At 42.5% G+C, this 25864-nt stretch overlaps 1 protein-coding gene across 1 annotated transcript; it reads left to right on the top strand.

Annotated features, from left to right (window-relative positions):
- Positions 1–5905: 5905 nt before the first annotated feature.
- Positions 5906–19687, top strand: opn7b (opsin 7, group member b; the record flags this gene model as incomplete). Its single annotated transcript, XM_079172584.1, has 5 exons — positions 5906–5993; positions 6098–6260; positions 8359–8486; positions 17893–18227; positions 19187–19687. 5 exons carry the CDS (start codon positions 5906–5908, stop codon positions 19685–19687), a joined length of 1215 nt encoding a protein of 404 aa, XP_079028710.1.
- Between the last annotated feature and the right edge of the window lie 6177 nt (positions 19688–25864).

The following is a 25864-nucleotide window of genomic DNA, read 5'->3' as shown; positions in this document are numbered from 1 at the left end:
TAACACACTGTGACAACAGTGAAATAGATTAAGTTGTTACATTTAACTATTAAAAGCAGCTGGCTAGTCAGCTAGCTACATCGCTAATTCCACTATGATTTCATGCTACACTTGGTACAGGCAAATGAGCCCATGAGCGGCAGCGCTGGGTCCGACAGGGGGAGAGTAGCTAGCTAGCTAGCTAGCTAGCTCTGGAGGTGGTAGTCCACCAACGTTGGGCAAATATGGTCCTGTAGGTTAATGTTAACTTTCTCTCTCTGTTATTATGTTATTTTAAAATGTGTGCCATAATTCAATTAGTTTCCTGATTCACCTACATTCCCAACAAGTCAACACTTAAGTCCTCAGGTCCACTTTGTTTGAACCAAAACAACTAATTGCAGTAAGCAGAAGGTGCAGGTCGCACATAGCATTACATTTTGTGAAGAGCCCCTAAGATTAGAAACTCAAAATTTAGATTTTGGGACTTGAGGGCAAAGAATTAAGACTTTCAAAGCAATGCCTTGCTCCCAGCTCTGGTGCTTTGTACTAGTAGTAACTGTAATGTGTTTTGTAGGAAACATGGTCACATGCTGTGTGTGTGTGTGCTATGAATATACTGCTAACCTTGAGACCTGAGCTTTAAAATAGTAAATGTGATGAACCTAATGAATGTCATATGATGCACGGGTACAACTGAATTAGTTAAATAAGCCACTTTAGAAGCAACTTACTGCATTAAGTAAATTCCCTTGTATTATAGGACAGTATTGCTGTTGTTCATGTAGCGGTCGGCTCATATAAATGTGATTTCTTTAATCTGGATCTCAACGGTAAGCCAAACTTACAGTGATCTGATGTAACGGTTTGCTTTGAAGTGACAAGCAAGCTACACAAATCAATATTTTTTATTAGCCCCAACTATTTCTCTGGGTCTGTAATTTCGCCAAACACAACAACTCCCAACCTTGAGTCCTGTAACTATAAATGAGGGTTCCAGTTTAATTTAACTGCTCTCTGTCACTTGATATATACTCAATAATACAATAAGGATGCAGCTGCCTGATAGAAGATCAGTCAGACGGTGAAGTTGGTGTCGAGTTGGAATCTTTCAGTGAACACACATCTTTGTGTGGATATACTATAAAACGTAAATATATAAAACACTAAGAAGAAAACATACTCTCAGTTGTATCCCACTCTCTCTATTACTTTGCATTTCACAAGGGTATCCAATGATGAGTGTGTGCAGGGTGGATGTTTTCCAGCATCACTGAAAATCTGACATTGTTCCGTCCGATTCATGAGTAATCTCCATCATTCTGCTTTCAATACCGTCATTCCGACAGCTTCAGTCATAGGATTTCCCTCATCCTTCACTCGTCCTCCCTAATTCGTTCCAGCCCACCATTCTTTTTTACAACAGTCTCCGTCTCCTTCGCTCTCCTCAATAGCTTGCCCTCTCTTTCTGTTTGTACTGCATGTGTGGTGTGTGTGTGTGTGTGTGTGTGTGTGTGTGTGTGTGTGTGTGTGGACTGTAAGTTTCATTGGTTTGACAGCGAGGCTTAAGTTGTCACAGACATCCTCTACAATTATTAGCCCCCAATTCCACCATTCAGCGACAGGCTGACAGTCACTTTATGACCCCCCCCCCCCCCCCCCCCCCCACCCTCTCAGACTGATGGGGGGGCCTCCTCTGCCTCTCTTGACTTCATCCTCTCACACAGACTGTTAATCCAGTCTTGCCCACAAACTGTATTTAAGAAGTGGGTGTAGTCACTGCGACGTCACCCATTGGTTCGTGGACTGTGTTTTTGAAGCCTTGACTTCAGCATTTTGGCCAGACCATAAAGCATCCCCTGCTTTATGGTCTGTTTGACTCTAAATGGACCATCATTTACTAAATGAACATCATGCTGTATTGAAGAAGACTTGAAACTAGAGATTGAGACCATAAACTCATGTTTACAATGTTTACTGAGGTAATAAATCAAGAGAGAAGTAGAGTCATTTTCTCATAGACTTCTATACAACCAGAGGAGTCGCCCCCTGGTGGACACTAGAGAGAATGCAGGTTTTAAGTTGGTCTCCTGTACCCCTGACACGAGTGAGAGGAGAGCATACAGTAGAAGGGGAAACTGGCAATAACGTACAATTATAATAAGTTTGTGCAAGACTCCTAAATGTCAATTCTTTCTGGAATTAAATCAGAACTACATCTACATCTGTAGCAGGTGTTGGAGGATACTACTCAGGCTGTGATCATCCTAAATTCATCCACCCGCTACCATTATAAAGGTTTTTATTACGTAGTAAATGGGACTACAAATTTACGCTGTGTTGTTTAGATAATATATCTGGTTTTGCTGAATTCATTTGTATTTATCCTGCTTTAAACCGTCCACGGCTGAATCTGTGCATCAATGGTGGTCTTGTTTTCACAACTTACCACCATGAATCACTGTAATTAGTTTTAAATGGTTCCATAAGTAGTAGGTGATGCGTTTGGAGAATCAAACAAAGCAAAGCAAAAAGTACGCCGGATAAAGCTCACGTTTCAAGGGAAGGCAAAACATATGTGATAACAAGAAAGATGTCTCAGTGTGGAACACAATCCCCGTCAGTCATCGCGTCTGTATGGAAAGATATAAAGATGCTGTTGTAGATCCAGGAAAACTTACAGCAACATCTGCATGAAGTATTTTCCACATATTTGTGCCCAAAGATGAATTTGATTGGCTTTGGCCGTAGAGTTGTAGAGGAGAGGTTTTATCATTCGGGAAAAGTTCAGAAAAGACTTGCCGATAGTCCAGCCGTGCTGTGAAGTCTAAATGAAATGCTCAGAGTCATGAAGGCCTAGACGATTCAGTAAATTCAGACGACGCTCCACTCGCTCCGAACTGAATGCAAAATCATGTCGAGAACTGCAAAAACCAAGAAGCTCATTTCCTCCCGTCGTTTATCGAAAATCTACAGCGAACATCTTTTCATTTTAAGATACAGAGATATCCCTTCTGACACACTGGAGGTTAAGTGAAAAAGAATAAAGCATCCTACTGTTTATTTATTCATGGGGAACATTGGAAGTGCAGCATACGTTTGCTGTCTGTTGCTTCAATAAGTGCCTCCTCTGGAGTCACAAGAGCACTAAGGAGGTGTAGACAGGAAGCAGATGCTAATGAGACTAACAATAGGCCTGACTAGCAATAGGCCTGACTAACACGGCCGAGCCCGAGGACGACCGGCTCCGAGTGCAAGGCTGTAGTTTGTGCGACGTTCAATTCTTGGAATATGTATCACACGTACACACGTGGCTTGACATTTATGGAAAACGTGTCATTCCATTTCATTGTTCTTTTTATTTATAGTGTTTATTTCCGTCTCAGGCCATCAGGAGAACTTTCAGCGTATTTGGAAATCCCTTTATAGAAACGAGCGTACCGGCTCACAAGTACATTAACTCAAGTACTGCGGAGTATTTAAATCTTAAGAACAATGAAATATAGTGCAGTAGAAGTATACAGAGGAAACAGTACTTTTTTACTGTACTACATTTATTTCACAGAAATAGCCGCAAATGACCAGTTTACATAATCTGATATTAAGAATATTATTATAATCATAACCGTATAAGTACTGAACTTAAAGTGTTGCTTGCATGTTAAAGCATCAATGTATTGATTCAATGATATAAACTTATTTAACTTTTGATTCTTTCAGTACATTTGATTCGTCGGTACTTTTACTGGTAACATTTTATCGTCGGACAGTATTTTAAGAGCGGTTTCGCTGCTTTTACTGAAGCAAATGATGTGAACACTCTACTTCTTCCATCACCATTGAACAACGTGATCACCTCCCAGCACCCTCACTCAATTATTTAATGTAGTTATAAAATGTTTCTGCAGTTGAATTCAGTGGTAAACAGGTGTATTTATGTTCTTCTGCATTCTTCCTGGTGTTGACACTCTTATGCTACTTGTACTTGTGTACTCTGTCTTTTGTATTTCGTGTTACTTGTGTAACCTTCAGGCGTCTGTGGACCTTATCCGTGTGCTCATCTGTTGGTTTGACATCTTCAGCTCCCCTCGCGGCCCCACAATGCATCACACCATCCGTCCTCTCCACAGTCACAAGACCTCGACCCCACTTGAAACATCTGTGGGAACATTTGAAAAAGAGAAAAAAAAGGCTAAAAATATTGAAACATCACACGACGAAAAACACTCTCCGGGACACTTTCACACCCAACCTGTGAACACACACTTACACGAGTACTTGTACTCACAAATAAAAGCACGTTTGCAGACAAACCCATGTGCAGGGTTGTATCTGCTGACACATTGCACTACATGAACAGACCCCCGCATTCAATTCTAATAGAATGTCCATGTGGAGAAACATTACAATGATAATTCCCTCACCTCTGTTTCTCTTTGAAGATAATCTGCTGCGTTTATGGTAATAAGGATTTAACCACAAGCAGCTCCACTCTTAACCCCGGGTGGTTCGGCGTGTCTCTTCTCTTTGGTTAAGCCACTGAGCAAATACAAAGGCTATGAATACATTTTCACCCATAATAAAGTAGCCTTTAGAAAAGAATACCTCAGCGACTCGCCTCACTCGCACTGAATACTGTATCGGCAGCGGGACATGCTGTGTGTGCAAATTTTCATTTGTTCTTCGTCAAGATTGTGTAGCTTCCAAATAATGAAAGGAGGCGGCGGTGGAGACATTGTAAACATCCTTCATGGTTGGTTATTTCATCTCTTACAGTAAAATTGTCGAGAGGAGCAAGTGACAGAGGGAGTGCTGTGTTGTGATGCGGTTTGTTATATAATTTATAAAGTTTTAAATCATTGTGGGATTAAACCGTAGAATCGTGAAGACAGAGATGCAATATCATTTTTTCTTATTTAAAACAACTCTTCTACTCTTTTAACCATAAAGGTGCACTCAGTAGATTGCAGATCTCCACCAGGTTTGTCTGCAACAACCACTTCTTTTCAGTTTGGATTTAATGAATACAAAGTACAAATAGACGTTTTTCAGAACGCTCTCATTTTCATCTGTGCAGCTGCGGCTCATCGGCGTAACCGCCGCCACAAGCGTTTATTTACGCTGCAATAGGTTCCTTTCTAAGTTTTGCCACCGAGGCAGAGCCGAGCGTGCGGCCTCTCTGCTCTGGTTTGTAATCCAACAGACTCTCCCTCCATTGCCCAGCAGCTGGGAAACTTCATGGATAATGAGGAGCTGTAGTGTTTTTTTCACGGGCAAACTGTAACCTAAACTGTACATTTACTGCCATGAGACAACTTCTCTTTGCTGCTGACGATCACACACACACACACACACACACACACACTACGCCCTGAGCTACTGAGCCACGATCATATGCATCAGTGTTGAAGGAAAACATAACTCAGGGATGCTGCTGGACTCACCAGGGCGTGCACATCTGGACGGAAACACTTCCGAACTGAAGCAGTCGCTGATCACTTGCGGCCCCTCGAGACCTGTGAAGCGGAGTGAAGAGACCGGAGTCAATAAAATATGAGAAGCCGTTTAGCATACAGTCGTATAAAATATTCAGCTGATGGGTCCAGACACACACGTACACGCGTACACGCACGCACACAACCAAAACACATGATCCCCTCCGCGCTCACGCCTGGATGAGCTAATGAAGAGAAACCGTGTTTATTATTGCATCGTAACAGTAGCTGCGGTCTGATGTCTGAGGAATCGGTTCAAATAGAGAACGATGTTTTGCTTGATTTATTTTTCAAAATTGCCTGAATTTAAAAAACACAAGTTTTAACGATCTCCCTCTCTCTCTCTCTCTCTCTCTCTCTCTCTCTCTCTCTCTCTCTCTCTCTCTCTCTCTCTCTCTCTCTTTCTCTTTGTTTGTTGATGTTCGGTCAAGATGGGAAATGCCTCCGAAACATTTCTGCTCGTGTCCAGAATCTCGAAAGAGAACGACTTCCTCATGGGAGCCATCTACAGCATTTTTGGTGAGTGATTTGCTTTATTTATTTATTTTTTCCTCGAAGTTTACGGCCGTTGTGTGTTGAAAATCCAACAGCCCGGCTACATCCTGCCGCTCTGTGTCCTATAGGTGTGCTGTCGGTGGTGGGAAACGGGATCCTGCTGTTCGTGGCCTATAGAAAGAAGTCCTCCCTGAAGCCGGCAGAGTTCTTCGTGGTCAACCTGGCCATCAGTGACCTGGGCATGACCATCACCCTGTTCCCCCTGGCCATCCCCTCGGCCTTCACTCACATGTGAGTGCGCTGTTCAAAATGTCCATTACTCTTCCTCCTTTGAGCCGACATGTCATGATGTCACGTCCACAGTCCAAAGAAGGCAGAGAGACTAGCAGAGAGGGAACAGTTAAAGAACCAGGGTTGTGACGAACCATCGAGGGCTACGACGACATGTCGACGTTGTTTCTGGAGAACTTAACAACCCGAGCGTTAGTTTACATCATCGTATACATTAGACATGCAAATGGAAGGTTCTACTAAGGCTGGTGACTTTGAGACTCAATGTTCGTCAATCTAAAGGATTTTGTTTTTCTCCACCAGAATTAAAACAGGAACGTCGGAAGCAGGAGGAGGATATGGAACTGGTCTTTACACTGTATTGTATGGAGAAAATAAAATACATAATTACACACACGGGTGTAATTTACAAACGGTAGGATGAGAAGTCCCCCTCATTTGTCAAAATCCTATTTACAGTACAAAGCCCGATCTTATGGTCGGGCGTATTAATAGTCATTGTGCTTTTTTTGGGCTTTTCACGTGTCATTGAGCGCCACGAGGTCAAAGCGAGAAGGTCAGTGTCAGGTTTAGGCAACAAAACAACTTAGCTAGGTTTAAGAAAAACATCATTGTTGGGCTTAAAATAAGAACGTTAACTGTGTAAAGTACATACGGAAACAACGTAACAGGCTAACAACATCAAAAAACGTTTGTTGCACCGGTATAAAGGTCCCGTTTGTTTGACCCGTCCTCTTCCTCTCCCGCCCACCATGAGCTTTCTCTCTCACATTTTATATTACGTCACTTCTTTGTATAAGTTGACAATGCAGTCAGTACAGACTACATGGCGTACAAGTGACAAGCAAAAAGGCAATAAAGTCGTTTATTTTGCACGCAAAATAACTTTTAAATTGTCGTGTCATTCTCACACCATTTGGTGAGAGTGGGCTGATTTAGCAGCTAGTTGCTGAATGTGCCCGCCGGGTGCGTAAAGTTTTAGAGCGTTAAGTGCGTAAAGACTGCTGCGGCTGAACCGGCGCTATGAGAGCCGTGAGAGTCAACCAAAACAGGAGCGTTGCAGAACGTACAGTGAGCTGAAACCCGCTACGAAGCAGCAGATCCAGGTAATATCTTCAGGTTCATCACTATGAGCAACTGTGTCATTTAATTCATCGTTTTCATATAAATATTGATTATAGCTGCTTCGAGCTTTACAAGCATCGATCTGTGGACTTTGATTCCCTGCTTTTCTCCCCTCAGGCTTCATGAAGTGCGTCCCACCTTGTAGTTAAAGGCTTTTACAGTAATGATACATTTAATATTCTCCTAACAAGACAATTTTGACTGACCATCAATTAAAGCAGACGGAAAAGGGCCGTGCTCTTTGTAGTATAGATGCAAATACAACATTATTTATTCAGCTCCGTCAAGGGAACTGAATATGATTTTAAGGAGAGATGAATAACGAGAGAGAGGTCGAATTTTCTGTTTTCATGCCGTGGCCGGAGGCATTATGTTTTCCGGTTTTCTGTCCTTGAACACCTTAAGATAATTACTCCACTTTTGGCACAAACGTCCATCTGGACTCGAATATGCACTTGCCAATTATGACTCATATGCTAATTCTTGATTGATGACAATTATGACCGTTAAACTGCTGCTTGACGAACAACCGCAAAGTGGTAATTATAGTTTCACACTACTACTACTATTATTGAAGCTATTTTCTAGAATGATATAAAAGATAATGATAAAAGATTAGAAAAAGGAGAAGAGAGGCCATCACTTCTTTACCTCTAATCTAATTGTATTGCCTTCCCTTTCAACGCCCGACATACATCTTTGATTACACAGGTGAAAGAAAAAGAAACGCCGGCGGACCGTTCAAACATTCTTTTGAAGAGTCCTTCACTGCTTTACTCGGATCCCCGAGCGTGTGCGGCTGATAGCGGTCGCATTGATTGGGTCAAAGATGCATCACTGCTCACTGCAGTCCTGAGACCTGGGGGGGGGGGGGATCTATGACCTGTTTCATCTGCTGGGTGAAAGGATTCTGCAGAGAAATCAGTAAGTAACAGATGTCCTCTTGTGTTTCTCTCTCTCTCCCTCCGTCCAGGTGGCTGTTTACGAGGACGACCTGTATGGGCTACGCCTTCTGTGGCGTCCTGTTCGGTCTGTGCAGTCTGACCAACCTCACGATGCTCTCCTGCGTCTGCTGGCTCAAGGTCTGCCGCCCGTACTACGGTAAGACGGCCGCTCTTTAAGTCGTTGTCCCGTGGAAAACCACAGTCACACACTGTACTGTTTTTAATTAAAGCCAGAGGAATGCACTAAAGGTGATTGTTAATTGATTGGCAAAAAGACCGTTTTTACGCATATTGATCAAATTAAAAGTGATTTCATTCTCGTTCTCCCCCCCGAGGCTAAAAACCTTGAGACCGAAGAGAGAAATATTAATTTCACAGGGCCAGCAACTCGAGGGCTTGTTACAGAGTAAAAGTGTCCACGCTGCAGTAATGTTAATGTTCACGGCCAGGCCCTGACCTCTTTAAACTGCAGGATATGTAAATCATGAGAAGTTTACTGAATGTACTCCCTCCCTTCCCCTTTTAGTTAATGTATTCCCCCGCAAGGTCTCACATTTGGAAAACTCACAAACCGTCCACTTACCGTCCAGGCTGCATGTTTAAGGCTTCATCCACCACGCTCAATGTTTACTAATGAATTTCAATTTCATCATCAAGAGCAGAGTAAAAGTGAGACATTTAGTTTCCTGTTCGGGCCCTATTTCACCGGTCTATATTGCCCGGCTTGTGCGTTGAATTAAACCAAGTGTCGTCTCCCATTTTCTTTAACAGCTGGAAGAGAATCGCTCTCTAAAGATTCTCTCTGCAGATTCCTGCAAATTGGAGAAGCGAGCGGTTTCCTGTCGTGAAATGTCTTTTTCAAAAGGCTAAACGCCAACAAATACAGTTTGAAGCAAAATATTTAGTGAATTTTGGAAATGATGACATCAATCTTCTCTCTAGAATGTAGACTTTGTTTGGAGTTATTGTAAATGTTTGGATCAGACGAGTCCTATGCAGCCACCTCTGGAATCTAATTCCACAAATACTACAATACTAATAATATTAGCAAAGCCCGATCTTCATCTGTATCTGTGCAGAAATACACAGATAACAAAAAACTGAAACAGCACTTTGAATTTCATTGAATGAAGCTTTGAAGCTTCCTAACCTTCGGTGCAGCCCTGGAGTTGTCTAATATGAATGAGTTTCATGTTCTGATTCCTCTTTGTCGCTGTCCATTGACCCGGGGAACTGAATCTGGAGGCTGCGCCTCAAAGATCCGCCTCAAAGGCCGTCGTTTAGGGGCCAGACAACTTTAAAGTGAAGTCACTGGCTTTGATAAAACTCCCTCAGATCCCTTAAATCCTCTTTCGTTAGGTTAAAAATAAATGAACTAGATTATTGTAGGTGGAATATTAGTTGACAATATTTGCTAATGAGCAGTAACAAAGGCGCCTGGAAACCAGTGCTGTGATATTATCAAAGCAACACAAAACACCAAACACAATCAAAAGAGGCCAAAAGCAAAAGCGCCCAAAATGTAAATGCAGAAGTTACAAAAAACACCCGGCACAGTCAAAATGTCAAACAGGGACAAACAACAGCAGCAAGTTAATACTAATCAACAGGGAAATCAAATGTACAGTAAATAGGACGTGTTATCTCCTTTATTATGTTCTCTACAAACATTCATATCCACCCTGTAGAATATTTAATGTATCAAATATGAATTCTGATGTTATTCAACAGCCATTAATGACGGTTTGGATTGCTTTTTATTATGTATTTACATTCATATGTGACCTCCTGACGGTTCTAATTTACAATGTGTTGATGAAGCAGCGGATTAGTGCTTCGCTCAATGACCCGTACCGTCGTCACTGAACATTAACTCCCACGTCGTTCAGCGACTGTGAACTCCTTTCACTTCACTTTACGATGATTGCAATCTCTTCAAGCAGAACATCGCTAATGAGCACAAATCATCTTTTTGCCACCGTGGCCATTGATGATTCTTTTCATATGACTGTCTTTTGTCTAAATCTGTCTAAGCAGCTGATTTAGGGGCCGTACCTTTTCTTTTTTTATCCAGAAATTTCCATTTTTGTACGAGGTTCATTTTCCAAGACACATTTAATCACGAAACCAAATATACATTTTTCTTTGTCTTTCTGTAAAAATGGGTCACAGCACTTAAACACAATTGCCAGTCTCTGTATATAATTGAATTTCACTCACGAACACAATCATCGTCAACGCTCTTCATGTCCATATTCTGTGATGCAGAGATTCTGCACTCCAGGAATCTGCATCCTGGAAAGTTCCCGTTTATAATGCCCGACACGCAAAGTAAAATATTCCTGAAGAAAGTGTTATTACATTAATAACAAAAGAAAAGAAGATGGATTATATTTGATTAAGGAAGAAATGAGCAAACCCAGTAACAGTACGGAAGCCTTTGGAGGACTAAATTAAGATAATATAATCTCACAATAGCATTTTCATTTCCAACTCACATTTGCATTAATTGGGTCAAAATTAAATTCAGAATCAACATTCTGAGCCAGGTATGAGCACACTAAACACAGGAGCTGCCATCTGTGTGCAATTATAATTTCATTATGGGCATTCTTTGACAATATTTAAATGAAAATGGAAAAGACATTTCATTTTCAAAGACTAGCCCTGTTTTATCGTTGACGAGATTACATTATTTAAACTGTGAAAATGGAGAAGCATTGCACCCAATTGCAATCGCATTTCAGTGGCGTCACACAGTTCGCCTGACGAAATGATGCGTTCACATGTTCAGGTTCTAACAACCGGTCAGTCGTGCTCGGAAGGCGGGACCAAGAATGCTGGTTTTATTCATCTACCGGAAGCAAACTAACGCAGAGGTGTTACATTGAATCCGCCACACGCTTCCATAGTAACAGCAGCATGTAGGAGGAGGCCTGAGAAATGTGAACTTGGCAGCACGGATGAGATTAAATAGATCTCACGTGTGATTCAGTGTTCAGTGGTCAAGATAAGAATCAGGACCGGAAAACGGTGGATTGTGGCCGAAATGAGCTCGAACCAATTTGGGCTTCATTTGTCTTCATCCGACTTCACAGGGGGTTTGAAAAAAAAATTGTGCAGCAGCCAGCAGCCTCCGAATACAATTAGAAGTCTATTCCGGACTCCAGCAGGTTCAACGAGCCGCTAATAGGAAGAGTGTAACTGAAGTCAAGGCTGCGTTTGTTACAGAGCTCCTCTTGTCTGTTTCCCAGATGAACCACAGTCTATAATGCGGCGTGTAACAACCCAAGAGACCGCAAGTCTTTCAAATGAAAGTGTTTCAAATGCAAATGAGCATAAATAATTAACAATTACTTTGTAGAAATGTGCCCAATTTACAGACACGCCGTTAAAACCTGCTGCCCTCGTGTTTCTTAACTATAATCTAGTGAAGCACGAGGACACGACAACATTCTGTAATTTGTCGAGCAGTCTCATTAAGTTTAAGACCTGAGAGAGACGAGAACACAATCAGCAAAGCAGAAACAACACAACTACACAAAACAAGGAACTGAAAACAGCAACAATTAAGAAAAACATCAGATAATCTACCGGTGGGATCCAAGACCCCCCCCCCCCCCCCCCCCCCCACAGACCATATTTTATTGTACATTTTGTACATTTATATTCTGTCACTGTGTTTTACTGTTACGCGACAAATCACCGAGCCAGAGTCCTTTTATGTGTAACGTACTTGGCAATAAACAGTTTATTATTGTGATTCTGATTCCATTTGAAAGGTGCAGCGGAGCTGAAGCTAGTTCTGCCAACATTAGTGTGTGTGCATGAAGAATATCTAATGTTTATTTTGTTAACGTTGTCAGAGAGCCGGTCGGGGTTAAGATCCCCCGTTTATTAGTGACTCAGACGACGCACACGGCGAGCACAGCTTTGCAACGTCCTCCGAATCATCAGAATGTGCTGAAGCGGGACGAAACATACCAACAAAAGGTCCGGCGCATATCGCCACAGAGTCAGAAGTCTGAAACACTTCATTCATATTTTCATCCACGTTTCAGGCGAGAACGTCTCTATCAAAGCATGAATACGCTCAGTTTTTGGGAGCAGCTTGTGCTATTTAAACGTAACAGACCGAGCCCACAGTGTGGTTTAGAGTCCTGAGATGGGTCAAGTGTATCACGCTCATCGGCAGCAAAGGCCGGATGAGTGGGCCCAATAGACACAGAACGATCAAAATGTTACGATCAACATGAATGAAGTGAAAACACAGTGTGAAAGGGTTAAAGTTTTAAGACGAAAACATGGACAACTCTCAGACCGGACAACGCCGTAGTAGAGACCTGTCAATCACTGTGTAGCCCCGCCCCTAAAGCATCCCCTGCTTTATGGTCTGTTTGACTCTAAATGGACCATCATGTACTAAATGAACATCATGCTGTATTGAAGAAGACTTGAAACTAGAGATTGAGACCATAAACTCATGTTTACAATGTTTACTGAGGTAATAAATCAAGAGAGAAGTAGAGTCATTTTCTCATAGACTTCTATACAACCAGAGGAGTCGCCCCCTGGTGGTCATTAGAGAGAATGCAGCTCTAAGACATGAAGCATTGGCTTCACTTTTCAGACCCGGAGGTTGCCACCTGTCCACAGCACAGACATGGGAATTATAGAAGCTGGAAAATATCACGTTTGCAGTAAGCAGCCTTCTCAATTTGGATGGAGACCATCCATCTAAACAATGGAAGAGCGTATAAAATTGTTGATCAAACCAAATTGCAAAATCTTTACAGCAAAAGGTGAATCACATCTGTTAAATGTAAAAATGTGCCACACGCATGCAAAACAACCTCAAAGACTAAAGGCACTAACTCACTGCCTGCAGGTGGCACACATGTTGTAAACAGCAGCAGCTTGTGTATCACGAAAACGGCCAAAATGGCAACATTGAGGAAGATAACCAGTTCCATGGAGCGCTTTGCATCAACATGAGATAAGAAAGAAGTGGTGTAGGACCTGTGTTTATAGAGTAACACCAGGTTTGGGTTCCTGGGGGGGTGGAGATGAAATAACATGATAACATTGATGAGCTGCTGATACAAGGTTTAGTTTCCGCGTGTGGAGTTATTATGGAGCGGTTATCACATTAAATTCAACATGGACAACGGGATCCGATTTCAAATGACAATAAACTGATTTAATTGGATGAATGTTGTGACTCACTGATGTCAGAATTAGACAAATGTTTTTAGAAATATGAAATAGCTTCTATGCTGCAGTAGAAAAAGGGGAAACATGTTTAAAAAAAAAGCTGACTATGTAAACCGAGATCCTACTGGGATAATTATGAGCATGGAGTCCACACACACACACACACTTCTTCATAGAACTGATGAAACGGCAAAACTATTTCTACAAAGATTTCCTTTCCAACTTATTAAAATGCGTTGCCTCTTTCAAGGATTTTCCCATGTGGCGTGAGTCTGAAGATTAGGGATACAAAATGAAAAGAGAAGAACAAGATCTGCAGAGGCTTGAACTCTTTAGATCTACCCGACTGACTTCCTTGCTGATGAGCAGTCTTAAGTTTCAGTGCGTCAGGGTCGGGTGTGTCTGTGCAGGTAAAAGCGCTTCTCTATGCCGGTGTTTCCCAACCGTTTTTTCCCAGGAATCCACTTTTTAAAAATGACAAACCATCGCGACCCAATTTACAACATGCCTAATCTATGAATTCTGAGAGGACCTCATTTTCTGCATAACGTTTCCTGACCATTTAACCTGCCGTCTCTGCATCATTTCATCATCTTAAAACGGTAAACCAGCCATTTCAAAAGATAAAGATAAAGGTTGAATAAATCACAGCTTGGTTTATTGTATTTGTTATAAAAATCCAATGCACATGTTAAATACCAAATAAACGCATTTATCAAAGAAATTCTGCTAATTTATTACAACCAAATCTCCTGAGACACAGGAAGTGTGTGTAGAAGACTGCTCTACACACACACACTTACACATGCTGATACTAAACACGTGAATTAAAAAAAAAAACATTCCTTCCCTTGTGAAAAATTTCCCTAAACCAATTTTATAAATGATGCCTTGGGTGGCCTCTTGTAATTGAACAGTTATGTTATGTTCCTGCTGAAATGTCCTTGAGCGAAGCACTAATGAACATGCTCCAAACGTGCAACTGATGAAATAAACACTTAGAGGAGACGGAGCATTGGGGAGACGGAGGAGAGTGATGGAGAGTGCTTCTTCCTTCCTGTGTTTTATTAGTGATTTTCCACGGCTGGAGTACCTCACATGGGTATCGCTGTTATTAACGAACCCCCTCGGTGACAGGCAAATTAGCCCCCACTTGGTGATCTAACAGCAGCGCTAGCGTTAGCTTTAATTTACAGCCACCGGTGACTGCTGAAGACCCGGTGAGCGCTGGATCGAAGGCAATCAAACAAAAGGCTGAGACTCAGACACGTGCTCGATCGTACAATAAGAGGGTCTAAACATAGAAGTATGAAGTAGATGAATAGCAGAGAAAGAAGAGGGAGATTTCTTTACAGTGATTTTACTGACTTGACTTCAGTTAACTGGCAACAGAATCGTTTTGGGCCACTTATCATCTGTCCTGATGTTAAGTGGTGGTCAGAGGAGGTCGCATGTGTAAAGACCGTAAAGCCCTCTGAGGCAAATTTGTGATTTAGGGCTGTACAAAGTAAAGTGAATTGAAATTGTTGGCTGTGAAAATTGACACATTTCGCCATTTCAGGCAACAATGAACCAGATCTCAATCACAGACAAAGCTAACAGATCTCACAACTGGGGATGGGTATTTTAATGGTACGACAACAAATACTGCTTATCGATCTATATATATAAAACTAAATCAATTAGCAAGCTCTCTAGCTAAGTAGTGAACAACTGGCTAGTTAGCTTGCTAGCTAATTCCACCACGCTTTAATGCTACACTGGTTAAAAACACTGGAGCCAAACAGCAGGCTGGTGGTCAGCTGCAGCGCTGGGGCTAACGGTCGTCCTCACTCCCCGTCGCCACGTAAAAAGACGAGCTAACGAGCTAACTAGCCAACTAGCCAGCTAGCCAGTAATTTGTCTGTGCAGCTGCGTCCGCTCTCTTCCCGGCGAGCTGTGACTATACTTAACGGACCCCACTGACATGTGATGTCACCAGATCAACCAACAACAATCTGCATTTTAATTTTGTTGTTTTTTTATAATTATTTCCAAAATTTCAACTTCACTTGGACATTTACCACAAATCTAACGACCCTTTGCAACCCTAAATATAACAAAACAGCTATTAAAGAATTAATGCTAGTAAAAATAGTTTCAAAAATTAGTTTGATTTCATAAAATTCTTAAGGAGTAGATCAAGTATGAGCCCTGTTTTTACCGATCTACAGTAAAAAGTTTCTTTAAATGGAATTTAAAATATAACCATTTAATCACAGGTTACTGGTCACAACAATCCCTGGCCTTATATTACTTTATACCTAAACAAATGGTGATTAATATTGAGTTCCATTCAGTGCAGTATGTAGATATTAGCAGAGCTAGTATCGGATCGGTAGTCGGTATAATCACAAACATCACACGTATTGAAATCGGTACCAGGAGAGAAAATAATGTTTGAAGGCTTTGTGTTAGTGATTGAGTTCAGCTAACCGTAAGAAATATAAAAGGAGCTCAGGTTGAATCCTTCATGTGTCACGCTCTGATAGCTGGAGTCTGATCAGTGAACGGATGCTTCACAACTGATAAAAAACATCTGTAACGGCCGACCGGCTCCCCGTCCACAATGCAGCGAGTGCCAGGGGGCGTAATCACCAGCCCTCACCCTCGTCTTGAAGGGTGAGAGGGGCTGACATGCAGCTGAAGAGGCTGTGTGGTATCATAGATAAGGCTCCCTTTGTTCTCCTCCACAGTGGAGAAGCCCTCGTCTAAATCATTTACAGCCGACAGTTCAGTGTTTTGCCATAGATCCCCGAATTCACAGTCCATCGACAAGCAAGTGCTCCGCCCCGCTAATCATGCTGCTATAATACTATAAGTTACGTATTGATACGAATGCAATGCAAACCCTTATCACAGAAATAGCGTACAAACAATACACGAGGTGCTGAAATAATGGCTTCCTGTACAAAAACAATGACTATGGGCTATCGATCTCTATCAATAGGTGGATTGGTGAACGGAGTCAGTCGGAATAAGATATAAAGATTACTATGAACAGAGGTGGGTGAGGCCCAAAAGTGTACTCAAGTAAAAGTACTCGTGAAAAATTACGAGGACAAAAGTATTTACTGATAAAAGAACAGGAGTGGCGAGTAAGTTAGTAATCCAGCAAGAGCACGCCAGACTTTAAACATGATCCAACCTTAAAACCCAGCCCAGCTGAAAGTAGCTAGCAGCACAAGTAGCTACAAATATTGTTAAATTTAGCGAGAAAGTTGCCAAGTCGTCAACACAGACAGCCTCGTCCATTCAGGCCTCCCTCCGAAACAAATAATTATCATTATGAACGTCAACAACAAACGTGGCCATTGTTAGTTCTCAGAGCTGTTAAGATTGCAGCTTGTGGAAGATGAGCAAAGAGTGAACGGCAGAAGAAGTGCAGGCGAGCAGGCACTCTAATCAATAAATGGACTTTCTAGTCTTCCAACCACTCAAAGCACTTTTACACTACATGTGCATTCCCCCCCCCCCCCAATTCATCTTGCCCAAGGATACAACGACATGGATTAGAGGAGACGGGGGATCGAACCGGCGATCCTCTGATTGAAAGGAAAACCGTCTCTTTCACTGAGCACAGTCGCCTCATTACATTCGGGCCGAACGAAATGATTGGACGGGCTTATTACCGTCCTGCCACAGCCACAGATCCCAGTTTTGTTTTCTCCTTTTTCTGTCAGAGCATCGATTGCTGTCAGGATGTAAGAATGAGAATTTCAACAAACATATGAAAAACGTTTTCGAGGAACATTATCAACACGACGTTTAAGAAGAAAAGAAAAGGCACACTGCTGTCTATTCCGCACACGTTTTTAAATTGATGCGACTGGAATTATTTCAACCACAGATGGTTTTCCTCAGGTAAAGCTAAAAAAGAAGCAAATATAGATAAAACGTTATTAATACTTAACTACATGGTTAAGTATCACTCAAGAACTAATACTGATCTGATGTCTGTTTGCACAATTTCTATAAAGGTTTCAGATGCGTGACAACTTCTAGCAATGATTGTAATCAACACATATTTTCCTTTCATTTTCATTCTTCCTGTCAAACATACCTCTCCATCCTGGGGAAATGTCCTATCAAGTTGTTCATCACTTATTGTACAGTATCCTCCTCCTCCTCCTCCCTTGTTGCCCGTTATCAGCATCAGGTAACCGGACTTAATATGCTTCAGGAAGCATATTCTTTGCTGTGCCGTTGTTTTTGTGTCCTTCCTCTGTGTCCTCATCTGTCAGTAATCACTCCCCCGAAACTCTCCCTCCTCTGCCTCTGTCTCTCTACCCTGCTTTGTTCTTCCTCAGGTAACAAGTTCTCCTTCTGCCACGCCTGCCTGCTGGTGGCCGGGGTCTGGTGCTACGCTGGAGTCTTTGCCGTGGGTCCCCTGTCGGGCTGGGGGGAGTACGGCGCCGAGCCGTACGGCACGGCGTGCTGCATCAACTGGGAAGCCCCGAGCCGGAACTCTGCAGCCATGAGCTACATCGTCTGCCTCTTCTTCTTCTGCTACATCGTGCCCTGCACCGTCATCTTCTTGTCCTACACGTTCATCCTGCTGACCGTCCGAGGCTCCCGCCAGGCCGTGCAGCAGCACATGTCCCCGCAGAACAAGATCACCAACGCACAAACGCTCATCATTAAGGTAAATACCGAGGTTCGGTTTGCAACGCATCAACACCAACGATTCACATGACATCTAAAAGTGAAAAGTTACTCCGCATTTTTCATGGTTTTCCTACAAAAGTCCAGCAACACGTGTCAATTTCAGTTTGTTACATGCATCCAGTCTTTTTTAAATAAACGTTCTTCTTCAAAGGACACAACTCAGTTAGGTCGAAGAAAAGATGGTGAAATACGTTTTGGAAAAGTATCGTTTTGGTTAAAATAACTACGGAAGTTAAGTTACTGAAGTACGCAAGTTACGTGACAAATAAATCAGCGTTGACTTCTCGTTTCACTCTGAGAGCAAACGGCGGCCTCCTGGCCAAAAGATCGCCGTTTGTTGGACCCATCCAGCTCCTCATCCACCCGCCTTGTTTTGCACTTTTTATACTTCCTCGTTCATGATTACGTGGATAAATTACGGAATTATTTTGTGGGATATCCTGCTACGAACGTTGGAGGAGACCAGCCTCATCAACACATTCTCCCCCCCCAATGGGTCAGATAACTGGGTCAGTGTTGCTAAGCTTCAAGCTACGACGCTCAACGTTCCCTTCTCGCATCAGTTTTGCATGTGTCAGTCAACAGCGTGTCAATATACTCAAACAAAACCAGTTTACCAGACTTAGGTGACTAACGACCAACGTGACAAAGTGTCAAGTGTACTTTTAGTTTTGCAGCGCTCTCCTGGATCAAAGTCCTGTGTCACTTTCACCCATTCACGTCCCCTTCCATCAGCTCTTTCTGGACAAAATTGCACTCTATACTACGTCAGTTGATCTGCCCGGGAGCGTGCTAAACATGTGTCGGTGTCGGACGGCGAGGAGCATTGACCGAGCAGAATTATTTGACGCCTTTGGAGTGAGAACAGGTTAACTGTATGGACCTAAAATAACTTGTGTTTACTTGACAATTTTGTATCTCGTGTCCTCTTTCCAGCTCTCCGTGGCCGTCTGCATCGGTTTCCTGACAGCATGGAGTCCGTACGCGGTCGTGTCCATGTGGGCGGCGTTTGGTATCCCAACAGATGTACCGCCCATGGCTTTTGCTCTGGCAGCTATCTTCGCCAAGTCCTCCACCCTTTATAACCCAATTGTCTATCTGGTCTTCAAGCCCAACTTCCGCAAGTCCCTGTGTCGGGACGTGGCCCTGTGCAAGACGACATTCTGCGGATGTCTGTGTTCGCACGGCTCGGCACAGAAGGGAACTTGCAGGCATTCCGATCACAAAGAAGAGTGCAACTCCAACCGGTTGTCGAACGGGCTACCGGAGAACCACCGGGCCTGCAGACACTGCCCCTGCCCTGAAAGAGCCACCGGTGCCGGACAGAACTTCACAGAATACAGCCCCCAGCAGACTGCCAGGATACTTAAAGGATCAATGATCAGTGAGGTCGCTGTCAGTCAGCTCTCCAACGAGTTGCAGAGTGACTTCCTGTAGAGAAACAAAGCCAGCCAGAAAAAAAGACGAGTGATGGACGAAAAGACGGCAAAAATGAAGGTTGAAAGACGCTAATTGCGAAAACGTAATGAAAAACAAAAAGATAAAGATTGATTAACCCTCTGAATCCCATGCAGGTTTGCAGTCATGCACCTCTCTGGAAACGGCAGAATCATGGCTAGAAGGAAAGGCTATAGACCCAACATTTCTCCAAGTGTCCACAAGTGTTACCGATGTTGAAAAGAATAATGGAGGCTCTACGCGATATATTCATGGAGCTATTTACATGTTAACCTCTACTCACAGCCTCTCCTCTCCGCTCTGTGTTCAGCAGCCTGCGGTTCAGACGAAGTTTCGCAGAATTCTTGTCACGTGACTGTTCTCTCAGCCAAATCAGTCACGACTTCCTAGTTGCGTTGATGAGCTCAGAATTTAATGTTTATTACGGGATCGGCTTAAAGCAAAAGGTTTATTCAGGGCAAGATTTTAAACGAGACATGTAGAGTAGAATGTTTTTGATGAAATATCACAATTTTAATCACAGTTTTGGCTACTTTTTTTTGACGGAAGCGTTCCTTTCACATGATACGTTCAAGGACCGTCGGAAAGAGGAAAACCTGACAATAATGGCGTTTTTTTTACAGCTTCTGGATCTGATAATCGGTGGAGTTTTGTTGAGTGTTTAAGTATTAAACATGCTTTTTAATCCCGCCGGCAGGTTTTGGGGTTCAGAGGGTTAAAGGAAAAATAAATATGTTATAACTTTTAAGGTCAAAGTTCTTTCATGCCTCAAATATGTGATACTGCCAAAAAAAAAACTAAAAGACCACAAAGAAGAAGCCGATATAAAAGGAAAAGCGAGCCGAACAGCCAACATGTAACAACAGATCTGTCAATCACATTTAAACGTTCTACTCTCTAAATCATCGTTTATCTATTTATTACAAGTATTGTATTGGATGATGTGTTTGATATGTATTCATCAATGCATGCCTGAAATTGAAGGACCACAGGGTTGCTGGTGCTATCGAATTGGATAACGGCCTCCTTGTTGTTGAGGCCGATGCTTTATGCTTTACATAAAACGTACAACCAGGGTGTTGAATCCGCCTCCAAAGAGCTGTCGTCAATGTCAATTATGTCTAATCGGGTGTGTTAAGTGCATGACTAGTGTGAGGCAGGGTAACTAAAGCTGTAACACTCAATGGGCTCTATTCTCCCTCACTGTACTCTATGTGGAGACGATAGCAACGCAAACCCTGTTTGAAGATTCATCAAAAAAATGGTCCAAAATGTACAGTTTCTGAAGATCATCAGCTGAAATGAGCCACGCATTCTAAAACTGTGCAAAACAGCATCACGCTGGATGTTTATACGTCAACGAACACACTGATCAGGTTGAATGTCAATGAAAGGTCATGTTTCTTTTGGTCGAACAGTAATATTATATGTATTTAGAACAACAGGGTTGTCGTTATGTGTCCTGTAGTCTTATACTCCAGACATGGTGGACAAGACGATCGCCATCTTTTATTTCCAGGAGGAAGATCAGCTGCAATCAACGTTGTCGTGTTCACAGATTCTTTAGCAATTTACGTGAGTCATTATGTTATTAGCACCAACAGTAATGATGTCCAAAACCTATGGAAACAAGACCCAAAACTGGACTAATGAGATGCTCCTTAGTTTGCTTGTGTGTGTGTGTGTGTGTGTGTGTAATGTGCCTCTGTAAGTGTCTGCTTTAATGAGCAGGAGTACGAGTGTGCAGCTCCTGAGTGAAGATACGTGCGTATCAGCACAAACAGCAACAAAAAAAGGACTGAAATGGGCAAATTGAAAGTTTTCCATAAGCCGTTAAAACAAAAATAGGAAGATTTAACGTCATGTCTATGGGATGCACGGATGTGGGCCACTTGCCTTGGGTGCTGATCTTGGAAAAGAGAGGGCTCGTTGTTCAATAGATGGATTTGTAACATGAGAGACATAAAGCTTCGCTTCAGCGCCCGCCAACATTATTCCAATAAGAAAATGCTCAGCAAGCAGAGTTGCGCTTAACCGCAGTGTTTGTCCAACGAGCAGTTTTGTACTGTTAGTTCAGCTTACAGCTCTGCTGACTGTGGGTTTAGGCTATGTTCATATATATTAGCACAAAAAAACTGGCCCAATGTTTGCATTAAGCCTCATTGAAACAGAGGAGACAATGATTGTATCCTGTATCATGTTTTCATAAACTGCTGTGCAGTGTTATGGCGTCAGATAAGCCTTCAAACTCACGGATCTATTACGTTCTTCATTATATTTCACAACCAAATCGTCAGGCCAGAAAGTCAATATTGATTGATTCCGCAAAACCCGAGGCAGTGTCATTGAACAAAATGACAAATGTTTGTATACGTATCTGTACGACTACGGTTGGGGAAAGACAGTGGTTAGAGTCAAGCAGCATAGCCACTAGATATAAGTAAATCAGTCTAAATAACAATACCTCCTGCCATGGCAGTGGATAGACATCATGAGGTGCTGATTCTGGCCTAGTATTTATTCATCTCACCACTACATAGAGCAACACGCCACCACCTATGCATCCCATTGCTTTTACTGTGACAGTTGTTTCCCACGATGAAAAACTCTAACGCAGGCTCACTGAACCACAATCTGGACCCAAGTTATTCAGGACTCATCAAAACACGTTGCAATTCTTAGAGTTGATCCAGGTTTGAACTAGACAGGTGCAGATACCCGTCAGGCGTGTGTGGAACGACCACTGCTGTATTGATTGAAGGAATACAACCCAAAATTGGCAATTTCCCCTTATGTTATGTTATGTGTTATTCCAACTGTTCCCCCCCCCCCCCACTGTGTCTCTGCTGTGTTATCACTAGCGGGAGTCAGCCGGTAGTCTATTGCAGCACAACAACAACACAGCAGGCAATAAAAGCTGTTTTGAAAAAGTGTGAGTCGCCGCAACCACAACAGTTCCTTGAGCGTGCAGCCACAACTTACCACCCAAAACATATGATGCAGTTTTCTGCAGCAGAATGTGAGATTAGCCGTGGACAGACTCAGAAGTGCACACTCACACACACGCACACACACACACACACACACACACACACGACCGATTGCATGATCATCCTTGCAGAGATAATAAAAAGCAATGGAGAATTTATTGTTAATTCATTGTCCAATCAAATCAAGCCGACCAACCGCCGTGAGCGTTTTTCACAACATGAACCCGGAGCTGAGGAGTCTTAACCTGAGGCTTTGTGGAGCCACGGTGCATTTCAAAAGAAAGAGAAAACATGCCTTTTCACTGACGTTTATACTTTATAGATTATTTTCAAGATGTGTTGAGACATCACTGATTTCATCTTTGTATCTAACAACCATTGTACACAACTGCATGGATGTACTGGGTAGCAGCTCATTACTGGTTCTTGCTCTGTGACCTCCGGGGCGATACGTAGCCTGCTAACTGTGCATGGTACAATTGTTTTCCCAGGAAAATGTCTGTGATTGTACTTCCTACTCTGATCTGTGAAAGACGTGGCTGTGTTTTATGTTGGCTACACAAGATTTAGGAGAAAAAGGGGTGGACAAGCTAAAGGATCTGTGAAATGCAAGTGTCATGCTGGAGCCAAAGGTCACAGTCACCTTTAACACTCACTGTCAAAGCCAAAATGTTTTGTTTTTATACCAATATGCAGGTTACCATTAAAATAACGTACATATCAAAGACTTGGCTTCCAGTCTTGTGCTGGACGGGCTTTGTTTTTTGGGCGGAGATGAAGACGTTACAAAACCAGGAAAACATAACTGTGAAAATCTGATTCTGATGTCTGTTTCTTTTCTATTCTGTTCTACTCAAGGAACAAACACTGCAAGTACCCGGGTGTATATTCTGAGTCACGAGCCATTTACTACCCGGGTCATCTCCACTGGCTTTTCTTATTTTAAACAATGTGCATATATATATATATATATATTCATATATATCAGATGTCAGGGATTTCATGTAGACATTGGTTTGCATGTATGTAGATAATATGTGTATGTAGAGATGCCAAATTGGATTCATATATTACCATGAACATAAGCCTCAAAGTGTAAATAGGGAATGGAGAAGGCCCCTGCAGTCTCTTAAGCTGGGGGTCCATCCGTTCGTCCATCTAGCAGCTATAACTGCTTCTCTTTCAGAGGGCGGGCGGTGAGCTGGGTGGTGAAGATTTATCTCTGTGTTATTTCAGCTTCTGACTGCTGGGCTTTGAAAGCGTTTCTATAAATGTTTCCTATTACAGGGTTTTAGTGCAAAACAGGTTCCAGGTCTGTAGCTTCGCTCACTGCAGCTGAAATCCATTTTTCCTTCAGCTCCTTTAATAAGCCAGACTTAGCTGAACTCATATCTTAAAAGCAAGGTATTACACAGCCGTAACACAATGGTCATTACAGCTGACCGTTATCAGCTAGGCTCTATTTCCAACAGCGGCGTTGTTGGGGACGCTATAGTCCAAGTGGGAAATGTAATCTATCACGGTGTTATTGTATATATGCAGCTTCTATGAAGGTGACTGTTTCTACCTCCTAATAAATAATAGAATGTATTAGTGACTGTTGTCTGAATATGATTTGGAGATGTGCAGGATTTAATATCAAAGTATCTGAAGTATCGGACGTGTTTGAAATGAAAGTGCTGGTACGTCAGAACTGTGCGTGAAACAGCTTCAGCTGGACGCGATGATCATTTGATCTTTCGCGCCAAGAACTCTCCCCGTTGTCTCCCGAACAGTTTGTTCAGCACTTTAGTGAAACATGCTTATCTGAACTCTTTACTTCCTAAAAATCGTACCTGTCGAGATGCAGCGTGACAAAAGACTTCGTTAATCCCATCTGAAACGCGAGACTGCATCAGCGGAAATATTTCATTATGCAGTATTTAAAGAGGTTGATAATAATGCACTTACTGAGTTCTCCAGGCCTACACTGGGTCTGAATTATGTGACAAATCCCATACGCACCCTCTGTACGCCTGTGCTTATCCTCCTGTAAATACAGTTAAATGAGATCGGGAGGATGCAACTAGAATCTGGATTGTCTGACTGCAGCCGCAGAGCAGAACCACTGCACGAAATCCCTATTCTACTTTTGTCTGAAAAGAAAACGCTCTGTCCTCAGGAGATTTCAGAATGCCTTGTTTACGCTGCCACATACAAATACATATGCATACATGTCAAACGCTGTGCAGCCCCCCCCCCCCCCCCCGGTTTCTAAGACACACACAAGGCAGAATGTGAAGTGGTGTACATATATGTTGATATATATATAAAAAAGTAGATCTATATATATATATAGATTTTGAAATATTATTATAACATTATAATTATTATTGTTGTCTGTGAAGCTTCAGATGCATTGTGAAAAATGTTTACATATTTTGGTAATTTGTTTTGTTTTAAAAATATTGGGGGATTGTATGAAAAGTGTTAAATATCCAAGGGCCCATCATTTGTTCTGGGGTATAATGGAATGATAAATAAATATAATTCAGGATTCCATGAATGAGAATATCACTACTTTTGTCTTCCCTTTCTTTGGTTGCATTTATAGTTACAGTGGAGCCACAAGTGACGCAGTTAGCAGAAGGTTTGCAGTTCTTTCAGTCTCAAAAGATCCGCCGATCCTCTGATTGAAGGACGACCCGCTCTACACAGTCGGAACATTTCAATCCGCATTTCTATCCCTACTGGACTGGGAGCATTTCTATTGCCTCTCAGTGGCTCTCAATATGGCTCCGGCTGAGACTGCCAGCTAATGGCGCTAACAGCGCTAACAGTGCAAACAACAGCAAAAGTGCAAAAACAGAGCTAACAGTGTTTACCTGAGGGGGACCCGATGGGTGGGTGCCACGCTTACGTGATGGCTCCATCTGTCGGTACGCCGTTATTAGCTGTAACCGCCGTATGAGCGCAGTGTAGAGCGGCGGCCGTGAGCTAACCAGTGGGGCACGCTAACAGGCGCTAAAAGCAAAAATGGCCGGCCCGGCTATGTCAACAAAGCAAGGAGAAGCTCCGATAACAACACAGAGAGAGAGTGTGACTTTATTCTTTGCTCAGGTAGACATTACTCAACTATATCTTTACATTGATAATAGTTGTGTGATGATGTATTAACGCTCTGAAT

The sequence above is a fragment of the Pholis gunnellus genome (assembly GCF_910591455.1).
Source record: "Pholis gunnellus genome assembly, chromosome: 2".
NCBI lineage: Eukaryota > Metazoa > Chordata > Actinopteri > Perciformes > Pholidae > Pholis > Pholis gunnellus.
The sequence above is the reverse complement of the archived record's forward strand: the minus strand, read 5'-3'. Positions and strand labels throughout refer to the sequence as shown.